General features: G+C 43.3%; 1 protein-coding gene across 1 annotated transcript in view; it reads left to right on the top strand.

Moving 5' to 3' along the window:
- FBXL17 (F-box and leucine rich repeat protein 17) overlaps positions 1 to 11,448 on the top strand; it is a 523,914-nt gene extending 512,466 nt beyond the window's left edge. The window contains exon 9 of the mRNA XM_027545478.1: positions 8,621 to 11,448. Within this exon, the coding sequence (XP_027401279.1) occupies positions 8,621 to 8,761 (141 nt within the window). The 3' untranslated portion in view covers positions 8,762 to 11,448. The remainder of the gene's footprint in view (positions 1 to 8,620) is intronic.
- The last annotated feature ends 1,101 nt before the right edge of the window (positions 11,449 to 12,549 follow it).

The raw sequence follows: 12,549 nt of genomic DNA on the forward strand, positions 1-12,549 counted from the left end.
GCTTGCAGCCCCAGGGAAACAGATGAGGGGAGAGACCGTAGAAGCAGCGTCCAGTTCCTGGCGTCCCAGGCCTCCCTGCCCTGGTCGTAGGTGGCGCCGGCCAGAAGTGGCGAGTCACCCAGACAGGGCCATGGGTGTCCTGCTGCAAAGGAGGGAAACAGAATCATGAGAACACCCACCGCCCTGCGGAGAGCCGGTGCACGTGGTCGGCAGTGCAGGTCCTGAAGAGAAAAATCACTGTGTGGCCCGCCCTCTCATTCTGTCCTTAGTGGCCGATGTAAAGTATTCTACACTGCACTTAGATGACTCATCTCACTGACATGCAAATTTGAAGTATTACTAAATTCCCGTCCCCCTTATTTTATCCATTTTAGTACATGCCTATCTTGGGGCCAGTGGGCACTTGGCAAAAGAGCAACTGGGTCTCATTTGCATTTGCATCACCCACGAGGATTTCTGCTGGCACCCGGCGAACGCCAGGCCGCAGGGAGAGCCGGCACGTGTCCCAGGAGCTGAGCCGCTCCTGACTGCCTGGGAGACCACACGCTGCCTCCAGGCTGCTGGGAGTCAGCCTGCGGGGCTGTGAGCAGTGAGGGGCAATGCCCGGGGAGTCTGCAGGGATGGCAGACCAGCATGAGGGGGAGAGCCGGAGTTAGGAGGCAGGAGGCCCCTGTAATGTTTGCCACGCTTTCCCGAGCTCCCTGGGGGCTCCTTACTCTTCGGCCTACAGAAACGGGGGGCAAGAGGGCCTATTTTCTCCCCCACCACCACATCAAGCTCAGAGCAGTGCCATTGTAGAGAAGAACCTGCTTCAGTTACCCCGTCGAATTTGTGAGACAGGCTGGAGAAGCGTTGCCTTACAAAGTGAAGGACAGATGAGTGTGCCCTTCTCACTCTTGAGCACATGTCCTTTCTCCCCTGAATAATACACGTGTATTTCATGCATGTAGCATCAAAGCTGATACCTCTGTGTCCTTCCGAAGTTCACTCAGACACCCCCGATTTTGGAAAGCCCTTTCCAGCCCTCCTGGCGGAAGTCAGGGCCTGCCCAGTTCTGCCCACAGCCGCCTCTCCACGCCCTGGAACGCGTTTCTTAGGCCTTGCCCTCCCTGTTGTCCATCTTTTCTGCTCAGGAGGGCGGGGGTCTGTCCCTGCCAGGCTGACCCCTCTGCCTCTGGGACCCACAGGGACAGGAGACTGCAGAGAGAGAACGCCGGGTTATGGTGTGGGGTGGTCACTGGCCTTCTCAAAGGCCCACGGCAGTCCTACGGCTTCATCATGCTTCCTCCATGTCTCAGGGTCTCACGCAACCACAGTTCCGTAACAGGATGTTCTGCAGGCCAGCGGAGAGCCATTAGAATTAAGGAGATCCGTTAGAATTAAGGAGATCCGTTAGAATTAAGGAGATCCGTTAGAATTCACATTCCTGCAGAGCAGCCGTTTTGAAGATGTCGTAAAGGACTTTGAAACGTGTTCCAGTAGCCCGCAGTCATCCCGTGTCACCTGGAAAATGAACGTCCGTGACCATTTACTAGGAGGGTGCTCAGCGAGGCTCTGGTGAGACGGTTGGTGCACCCACCGCGTGGCATGCAGGGCAGGGCAGCCCAAGGGCCCGGAGTGCCTGCGTTGCGGGTCCAGATTCCCATCCTGGCTGCGTTCACCAGCCATGACCCCACGTGAAATGCTGATTTTGTCTGAGGCGCGATTCATCTGTAACCAGCAGTGTTCATGCATAGATGCTTGGAAAATGGTAGATGCTCACTGAACATTTTTCCTCTTTCCTTACTAGGATGGGGATGTACTTTCATTTTGCCTTATTGGTCATTAGGATGAAAAATAAATTATTTTCAGGTATTTTGTCTAAATAAACCAGGAAGAAAAAAATGTTCTCGGTTTCTATCCTACCTCATGAGCACCTAATCTGGGAGAATACAGTGTTTCTCTTTGGGGAGCGTGCGGCAGTTTCAGTGGGAGAATTTTTCCCTGTTTGGGACTGTACTGCCCATGGCAGTAGCTCAGAGGTCCCTGACTTCCAGGATACAATGCCCGATGCTCTGAGGTGGAGCCGATATGACAGTAGGAGAAATAAGTGCGGAGTAAATGGACCGTGCTTCAACCAGCCTGAAGCCTTCCCCCACGCCCAGGCCGTGGAAACACTGTCACCCATGAAACCAGCCACAAAGGATGGGGATCGCTGGACAGCTGAGACGTTAAGTGCCAAATATGACTGTGACAATGAAACCAACCAACCACCAACAACCCCCCAAAAAGAGCCCCAAGTAACAGTGAAGGCGTGCAGAGGTACTGAAGCCCAAGCAATGAGAAGATGGAAATAGCATTGCTCTGAGTCAGACACTGTCCACGGTTCCCCTGTCACCAGACAACTGTGACCTCAGAAGGAGCCTTAAATGTCCCAAGATTTCAGAGTCTTCTGTGGGGCCCTCCCGAGTCTGCTACCCTGAGCAGGGTGGCCCTGGTGCTGCAAACTGAAGTGTGAACCCTTGTGAATCGTGGGTTTCTGCAAAACTTTGGGAACCTGCACGTAGCCAGGCACCAAGAGCGTGCTTCTCAGCACTGTCTCCCCAGTGTACTGAGCCACACATCCCTAATAGGAAGGGCTGCCATCAGTCCATCTGAAGTACAGCCTAAGGCTTCCCTGGCAGCTTAACTGGTAGAGAATCTGCCTGCAATGTGGGAGACCCGGGTTGGATCCCAGGGTCGTGAAAATCCCCTGGAGGAAGGCATGGCAACCTGCTCCAGTGTTCTTGCCTGGAGAATCCCATGGACAGAGGAGCCTGGTGGGCTACAGTCCATGGGGTCTCAAAGAGTCAGACACGACTGAGCGACTGATGCACTATATCCCTGGCACTTCCTTGGTACCGCTTGGGGGCCACATGGCCAGCAAGCAGCAGCTCGTGATGCTGAACCGCCATCACGAGCTGCTTTGGTCTCCTTGCAAAAGCGTTGGGAAGCCCGGGCAAAGTGTGTCAGGACAGAGGTACCCAGTGGAGTCAGATGGCAAGAAGAGAAAGGAGAGGAGCACCAGGAATCACCTTGTGTGTGAGGAGTTTGGAGCTGCCGTAATGTCAAGCTCCTAGAGCCTGCCCCCACTGTAGCCGAACAGTCTGGGTACAAGGTGAGCTTATCGCCACCATTTCTGAGGCGGTATTGTTCCGTGCCTCTCTGGTTACTCAGGACACACTCATGGAGCAACACTCAGCCAGCCAGTTATCACTGAGTACTCACTACATGCCAGGCGCTTGCCCGCTGCTGGGAGCTTGGCAGTGAGGAGAAGCAGGAGCTTATATTCTGATGGGACGGGAATGTGCCACATAGTATGTGTAGGGCTGAAAACAAGGAGATGACTAACGTACTCCTTGCTGTCAAGGAGCTTACGATCTAGGAAAAATGCAACACATTTATTGTTGGGGTGCTTTGGACTAATGTTCGCTTTTTTCAGGGAAACTTTCTCCATTAAAACAATGATTTTAAGTAAGTCATTATATTCTTAAGTGTAGTTTTAATATACTCCGGTGCCAAATATTTCCCCTCGACACACGAAGTACATTCTATTTTACAACATGAGTCAAAGAGGAAATGAGAATAACTTGAATGGTTTCTTCAACAGATTTCATCAGATATTGTATTTTTTTAACAATAGGTATCATTGGGGAGATAATTTAGGCCTAATCTTACACTTTCTAGAATTTTCTTGGGAAAGCGTCAATAAGGAGGTGAAGGAACAGGTGATAGTTTAGGTAAATAGGTTAAACTGAATCTCAGAAACCCTGACCAGTCTCTTCTCACCCTTCTCTAGTAGCAGCAGCGATAGGATGAAACTGTGGTATGATTTACCTTAATTAGCACAGCAATTTGCCTCACATTTTCAAAAAGTGCTAATAGATGTTAACTCAAAATAGATTAAAATACCAGACAAATTGCTACTACCTTAAAAAGAGTTATAATAATTTTTAAAATGTAAATTATGGTTATACAGTCTTTGGAGAGAACTATAAAATCCAATTTTTCTTACATTTAAAAAAAAAACTCTGTAGTACATGCTTTTTTTCCCCCTTTAATCACAGTAATTTCTCCAAATGACACTGCTGAGTATTTCTCTGAGACAATCCACTGCATTTCTCAAATCTTATGTGTAATATAGAAATTGCCATTGATAGTTTGCAGCAGAGGAAAAAGAAATTAAGAACAGACAACCAAGGATCATGGGAAAAATTTTTTTAATTCATCTTCATGTTCCGTTTTTATGTTACATACATTTTATGAGTTGGAACAGAGAATAGTTCTCTTCATTCCAGCAAGTGGAGCTGTGCATGACAAAGTGTCTACAGAAACACATATGTAGGCCTGAGGAGCTGAAATGATTTGGACCGCCCCAGTGTCTTACACCCAACTTTTTCTCTAAGGCACCAAACTGCTTTTGGAGTCTATACAAAGAGGTGAGCATAGTGTATACTTGTGAGGAGTAAATGAAAATAGCTTCAGTATAAAATGTGTCACACCTTATCGCCAGGAGACACTATAAGTAAAAGATAGAACCCTCCCTAGTGGGAACACATGTATTTCCCCAGGATAGCTTCTACCAACAAAGCCCTGAAATGGAGGATTTGCATTTCCCCTACTGCTTTATTTTCTGGAGTTTACAGAGCACAGCAAACGGACTGCTTAGAAGACACATTATGTCCACAGAGGATTACCTGTAGCATTTTTTATACAGCTACACAAAACCAGATGACTATCCTTTTTTAACCCACAACCTATGAAAGCCAGAAATCTAGCCCACTGTGTATTCTCAGCTATAGGTGGGCCTTGCTTTATGCAACAGAAGAAGGTAGGCTGAATTTCAGTAAGTCAGGGATATAAAAACACATTAAGAGAGCTGACTGACTAAATTAACCCTACCATGAGTCTTTGCTAGAGTCGACAGTTAACCCCTAACTGAAGCTAATTCACGTACTTCATAAATCGGTATCTTCATGTATCAAGTTCGCTTAAGGTGAATTTTCTCTCTCTTCATGCAAAGCAGCTGTCACACAGTGATACTTTATCTTTATAAAACTTGGGCCTCCAGAACAAAATGCCTGTCAGTCCTTGGTGTAAAACTTTGTACAGGCCTATGATTAGAAAAGATGTATTGTAGAAGACAAGCCCATCTTTATGGTGGGTTTAGAGGTTTTCTCTTCTGCCTCTGTTTTTCAGCTATTTTCAGTTAGTTGTTTCTTGAATGCTAGGTGATTTGGGCCACATTTACTTTCTCTGCCATTTGAGGGAGATTTTCTGAAAATCCTTCGGCCAGGTGACTTCAGCTCTCCCTGAGTGAGACCGGCCTCCTTCTAAGTTTATTTGTGGAAGCAGGGAAGAAAGTAACCTCACCCACAGCCTGGGGGGAACATCAGGTAAAGGAAAGGGAGGGTTTCCTAAAAGTGGCTGTTGAAAACCCGGGCTGTGTTACTAAGAAAAGTTTTGGACTCTTCTCCAGAGAGCATTAAGATAGATTCTTCTTATATATGAAGTATATTATCAAGGTTGCTTCTTACCCTGTGGTGATAGCTAATGTTCAGTTCAGTTCAGTCGCTCAGTCGTGTCCGACTCTTTGCAACCCCATGAATCGCAGCAGGCCAGGCCTCCCTGTCCATCACCAACTCCCGGAGTTCACTCAGACTCATGTCCATCGAGTCAGTGATGCCATCCAGCCATCTCATCCTCTGTCATCCCCTTCTCCTCCTGCCCCCAATCCCTCCCAGCATCAGAGTCTTTTCCAATGAGTCAACTCTTTGCATGAGGTGGCCAAAGTACTGGAGTTTCAGCTTTAGCATCATTCCTTCCAAAGAACACCCAGAGCTGATCTCCTTTAGCATGGACTGGGTGGATCTCCTTGCAGTCCAAGGGACTCTCAGGAGTCTTCTCCAACACCGCAGTTCAAAAGCATCAATTCTTCGGTGCTCAGCTTTCTTCACAGTCCAACTCTCACATCCATACATGACCACTGGAAAAACCATAGCCTTGACTAGCTGGACCTTTGTTGGCAAAGTAATGTCTCTGCTTTTCAATATGCTGTCTAGGTTGGTCATAACTTTTCTTCCAAGGAGTAAGTTATCAAGGTTTATTTCTGAAATATCTCAGAAGTTGAACAATATTGAACATCACTGTAGAGAACTGGTCACCCTGCCATAGCATTAATTGATTCAGTAAATGATCATTTATTGAACATCAGCTCTACTATAGGAACCAGCATTTGAGGACTTTTTATGTCAGTCACACTGTTAGGCATATTATTTTATCCTTGTAACATCCTATGACATCGGTACTTTTATCCTGTTTTTACAGTTGAGGAAACCAAATTTTGAAGTGAAACCAGGATTCTGACCTGTGCCTGGTTGACTCCAAGGTCAACTATAGTCGCCACGTTGCTTCTCTGCTTTGTACACAACTCTGTAGTCTTATTAAAAAGAAAAGGCAGTGTCTGGTGCCCAGACTTTGGTTCAGGTAGAGGAGAGTCGAGTGGAGAGATGACTGGAGCAGTGTGAGGGCACTGAAGCTAGAGGCCTGCAGGTGCTGCCATGGGTTCAGAGCAGGAGTGCCCAGCGCACCTGCGCCGAGGGTCGGCGTGGCCAGGGGATGTTCCCTGAAGGAGCGAGTCCCTGTGCTGAGGATGGTTCTTGGGGAAGTTGCTGGTCTTGGTCAGTAGTGCATTAGTGTCTGGCAGCGCTTTGCTCTTGGGTTTCTGTTTTTCGTTTGTAGTTATTGTTTTCTCCTTCGTTCACTAAGAAGTTAGTCTGGCTCATGAATGACAAAACAATCATGGTTCTTGTGGATCTTACATTGGAACAGGAGCAGACATTAAATAAAGCAATTATAAACTGACTTTTGAAGGTACTATGAAGAAAAAGTAGGCAGTGTTGGAAGAGAGAATAACCTGGAAGCCTCGCCTGATTTGAGGAAGGAAGCAGGCTGAGGGCAAGGATCGAAGCTCCTTGGGGAAATGACACTGACCTGAGAATGAGGAGGACTAGCCATGGGAAGGGGGTTCTTAAGGGGGAGGTGGCTTTAAAAGTATTCCAGATAAAGAGAACGGCAGGTGCAAAGGTCCTGAGGCCAGAAAGGACTTGGACAGCTTGATAACTTGACATTAGGTCAGGTGATTGGATAATATCAAAGATGTACCGGAGAGACGGGCACAGCTAGGTGACACAAGACTTTGTCAGTTACTGATCCAAGCAGACTCAGCTCAAGCTAGACTTAGGTAGAATTCAATTTTTTAAAAAGTTACATTGCTTAGAAATCCTTATAAGGTCAGCAGTTGATATTCTCAATTCTGATTTGTATATCAGTTTTTCTTTTTATTTAAAATCATTTTCTTCATGTTTTTGTAAACAAAAGTCATATATTGTAACACAGATTGAACTGCATAGCTTGGTTAAATTTGGAATGACAGTTGATTTCAGTACAAGAAAGTCTTGAATAGAAATTCTGACAAAAAATAAGCATCATCAGTGCAATGTGGAAATATCAACTCTGAATTTAACAAATACTACATGTAACATAGTTTAACAAAACACCATGTTATTTTAGAAAAGTGCAGAGGACTTAATGTCACGGTCAGCATACTCCCAAGCTGGCTTTCAAAGCAAATTGCAAGGGTCTGATATTGTTTGAGGTTTTTCCTGATGGTCCTGATCCTTTCAGTAGTGGACAGACATGGAAAGGAAGCACAAAAACGTGTCTCAGCAGAACCTTCTTGCAGACCAGCTTATTCAATATAAATGAAACATTATTGTATTTGAAAATGCCGAAGTGTTCGATAAAGATTTTAAATAAAGCAAGCTAAAAGTTGCAGTTCTTAGGTTAATCATTTATTTATCTGAAGGATGAAGGGAGCTGTCTGCTTTTGTGATATGAACTGCAATCAGCTTAAAAATAATTGACAAATTAATCCCTTCACAGCACAGCAATTGAAAAGGTGTTAGTTTTAATTAGGCCTGTCTGATTGCCTTGTCTAATCAAGAATCAAGGTGGTGTCTTTGATGGTTAAGGTCTATTGGGGCCATCTCTGACCTGCCAGCCATGTATGTTTTAGTGATTGATTCCTCACATTTTCAGCCCTTTTCCACGAAGGGACCTGAGGTTTGCCAGGACCTTAACATTTAAGGGGAAGAAAAATAAACGTTTTGCCCAGCACTCCTATTCAGAGTCCCGTGCATCCTCTCCGGCAGTCTATGGTTCTCTCCTAAAAAAGCTGCCAGGTGGGTGGCAGAGTCAGAGGTACATGAGAGTGTCTCATGCTGCCTCCCCTCCCAGGCACTCACCCTTCAACGGACACACTTCAGCTCATTTATACTCCTAGAAAGCGCTAACCTCCCGATACCTTACATCTTTAAAAAAAAAAAAAAAAAAACGTAGGGGGAACATAGTACTTAGTACTACTTAGTACTACACAGAACTTAGTAGTGCTTAGTACTACGTAGAACTTAGTACTACCTAGCACCACGTAGAATGTAGTACTTAGGGCAGGTCTTCCCAGCAAACACTTGCTGGCGCTGCTGAGAAGGACGAGGGGCGGTCCTGGTGCCTGTGTGTGACGGCAGCTCTTGTTCACTTGCAGGTCAACGAGGTGACGGTGGAGCAGCTGGTGCAGCAGTACCCGCACATCACCTTCAGCACCGTCCTGCAGGACTGCAAGAGGACGCTGGAGAGGGCCTACCAGATGGGCTGGACACCCGGCGTGTCGGCCGCCTCCTCCTAGGGTGCGGAGCTGGGGCAGGCGCCCCGGCCGAGGTCGCGACTGTGCTGTGTCCCCGCTGTGTACCCCCGCCTGTGTGTATCCGCGTCTCGTTTGCATACTGCATAGCGTCAGTGCAGTTGCTATTTGTTCCCAGGTGAGCTGGTCTTTTTGTCTTAAAAATGAAAGATTTTGACAGGCACAGACCTTTAGTTTTTAAGTTCAAAGGCTTATTTCTCTAATTTTGTTTAACTGTAGAATAAAAAAAACCAAAAAGGATCCATTATTTTGAGCTTCTAATTACTGCCACTGGAGATGCCCCCAAATGAAGGCAACTGCCTTCTTATTTGATGAGAAAGAATTGTGCAGTTCTGCGGATGGTGACCAGAGGGGAGTGACGTGGCACTAATTAGAAGCCTGAGAACTAGTGCGTTTCAGGATTTCAAGCACATCCACGGGTGTCGGTTCTCATCCTGTCTCACACGTGCACACACACACACACACATGCACGCACTTCCTCCCTGGTCATTTTCTGACACGGGCCCTTCTCCAGGCCCCGCCCTCCCCTGCCACTCCCCCTAGCACACCGTCCCCACGGGGCTCCCCACCTGCCGTCCAGTGGGCAGCTTAGGGACTAGAGAGAGCAGGGCCTTCTGTGAAGTTTCCGTGTGGAGTCCGCGATCTGAAACCCGCTGGCCAGCTCACAAAAGTTAATTATTCACTATTCTACCAAATTCTCTGGAGTACTGAGTATTTTGAGTTTTACGTTAACATTGTATTAGCTTTTATTTCACGGATAGTAACTGGTCCAGATATTTTAATGATATTTGGAACTAATCTTAGCATTATTCACATTAAAGTCACCAGTGTAATTAATAGTGTGCAGTTATTTAAAAAAAAAAAACTGTACAGATCATTTAATTATTTTTGTTAATTTGGTAATTATGAAAGTATATTTCTGAGATTCGGGGCTAGTCACATTAATAGAAGATTAATGAATGAGATATAAGTAGACAATCTTTCTATTGATTTTTTTTTCTTTTTGCTTTGCTTTGGGCTTTAGAACAGGTTTTTTGGAGATGTGCATGTTATATTTTTCAATAGTTCTTATGCTATTGCAAAGATCTATTGCTGGTTAATGTATGAGTTTAGAAGAAAAATTAGAAAATCTTTTCATTAAGATTCTGTTTACACTTGTCAGAAATAAGCATTTATTTGTTTAATTAAAGATGTCCAGCTTTCAGTTTAGGCAATACCTATTAGTAAATGAATATACGTTTTGATTTCACACATCTTTACAATTAATTCATAGTAGGGACTCAGGCTCATAATAACCTTTCCTATGTCTTGATTTATAATCAAGACAGCAGGGAGCCTTTTTAAGCTAAAGCGTGATTATCTTTCACAGTAGTTAGATATACAAAACCCTGACTTGTGAGTTTGCTATTTATTCTTTCTCATTGTGGACATAATTGTTTTTTTTTTTTTTTTTTGGTCTTTAACAGATATACTCAGATTTGAATTTCACTTTATAGAAGTCCCAGTGTTGCTAAAATGATACTAGCTGTAAGAAGTGAAAAATAGCTTTACATTCAAGTACCATTCACTTATTTATAATAACTCTTTTTATGTAAACAACTATTTCCTTTGATCATGTCAACATGTTTCTGATGTGGCATGTTTTTGCTTTTAATTCCAGTCAGTTTGGAAAATCTAGTCGCTAAGCACCAAAAGTATTTTTTCCATCACTAAATGGGTTACTAATTTAATTTGAAGGGAATAAAATTTATGTAATAAAAAAAGCTGTTTGCTATTAATAAATTGTAATTCTTCTTACACATCCAACTGTATCGTCTTCATATTCATTTCCCCACCACTGAAAAATATCTTAATTCACAATATTTTAACTGGTTTTTAATCCAAAACTAATTTATAAGACGACATGTATAGTAATAGCTTGAGTGAATAAGCAAAAGTTTAATTTTTATATATGTCACACTATATTTTAAATAGTTAAAAAGACAGAAGAGGGGAGAGCCATCAATGATATAGATGGTGCCATTTCAGTTCAAAGTTGTAATAATCTTGGGAGTGTTACAGTTTGGTTGTCAAATGGTTTTGAAAGTGTATAATTGATTTTGTTGAAATGCTGCATTGTTTGAATCTGAAGTACAGCACTATGACATGCTTTAGCCTGGGGGGTGGGGTGGGGTGGGGGCTTGCACTTATTCTTTAAGATGGCGATGAATCCGGAAAGCCAGATGCATCATACCCTGGAAAACTGCTTTGGTGCATTTGTAGGAATCTGTAGAAATACCATATCCAGCCTCAAAGCACTAATCTCAAAAGCAACCAAGAAAACATCACCTTGAATGATCCTGTGATGGTTGTTGAATGTGTTCTCATTAGATACTTTGAAATAAGGCTTAAAATGAACTTTTTCCTGGGCAATCTAAAGTTTCTTTTTTTGCTTAGAATGTCATAAATATATGTGAACATGTTTAACGCAGGGCTTTTTATCCTCTCTAAAATGTCAACAGTATTTTCAGAATAAAGACTATATGAAATATATTGCGGTAGTGGAAAATTCTGGTCTTTTGTCTTTAATGTCTTTTTGAGTGGATAAAGGAAATTCATCCAGTTTGTAGTTTCTATATTTCTGTGAATCTTTTGACCTTCGACGGGTTGCAATAAAAGAGAAAGAAAACACAGTGTCTTTTGTTTTCTTTTAGAGACAATAAATGGCCTCCCTCATGCTGGCTGGGTGTGGGGCCTGAAGCAGTCCGTGTCCTTGTGTGTTTCACTGTAGACTTTATGGAGATTCAACTAACTCAGAATAATAAACAAGACTGAATTTAGGAGGTTCTCAGTTGGCCAGTGAGTACTGAGATAAGATTGAAAACCTCAAGGATTTAAATAATAGGTTTGTTTAAAATACCATTTTCTAAACACTCATTCATTTACTTAGCTTTTTTTTTTTCTCAAAGTAAATAAATTTATTGAGTTAAAAACATGTGTCAGGCACTGGGCATTTAAAAATAAATAAAACTCCTTGCCATCTTGAAATTGCTCATAGCCTAGCAAGAAGATATTCTTAAAAACTAGCCATAGCAGTGGAGCACAGTGGATGTAATAATTAGAGGGAGCACAACTCAGAAAGGCAATGCCCTTTTCCAAAGAGTGAACTAAAATAAGGAAAAACAGAAGTTGAAGAGGCAGACAGTAAGAAAAATTACCATTTTCAGCCTTGGCTATTTATAGGTTGTTTTCTAAAAGAGGAGTCTCCTGAAAATCGGCGTCACTGGCTACCATTCACGTGGGTTCATCTGAAACTACAGTATGTGCATCACTTGTGTTGCGTAACTGTATTTCTAAAAGGACTCATTACAGGAGTTCCCACTGCCCAACAAAAGCAGACAGAAATCATCCCAACCAACAAACAGCATGCCAGCAAACATGAACTCACTATCTAAATCATAGAGGACAGCAGGAATAAGCCAGCATTACACAAATCCATAGGGGAAAAAAAAAAGACTAGACTCCCATCCTCAAAGGCTTCAATGTTAAAGGCTAAGATACATAATTCAGAATAGATGTTTGAAATATTAAAATATATTAAAAATTATTTATAACACGTATAAGGAAAAAAACTACCAAAAGATGAACAAAAATATTTTTTAATAAATAAAATTTCTAGAAATGAAAACATAATTGAATGTTAAAATGGAAAGGCATTAGAAGAAAGGATTCAGCTGTAGAGAGAATTCATAAACTGAAAGGTAGAGCTGAGTAAAAGAAAACTTTAAACAAAA

This window comes from Bos indicus x Bos taurus, chromosome 7 (assembly GCF_003369695.1).
Source record: "Bos indicus x Bos taurus breed Angus x Brahman F1 hybrid chromosome 7, Bos_hybrid_MaternalHap_v2.0, whole genome shotgun sequence".
NCBI lineage: Eukaryota > Metazoa > Chordata > Mammalia > Artiodactyla > Bovidae > Bos > Bos indicus x Bos taurus.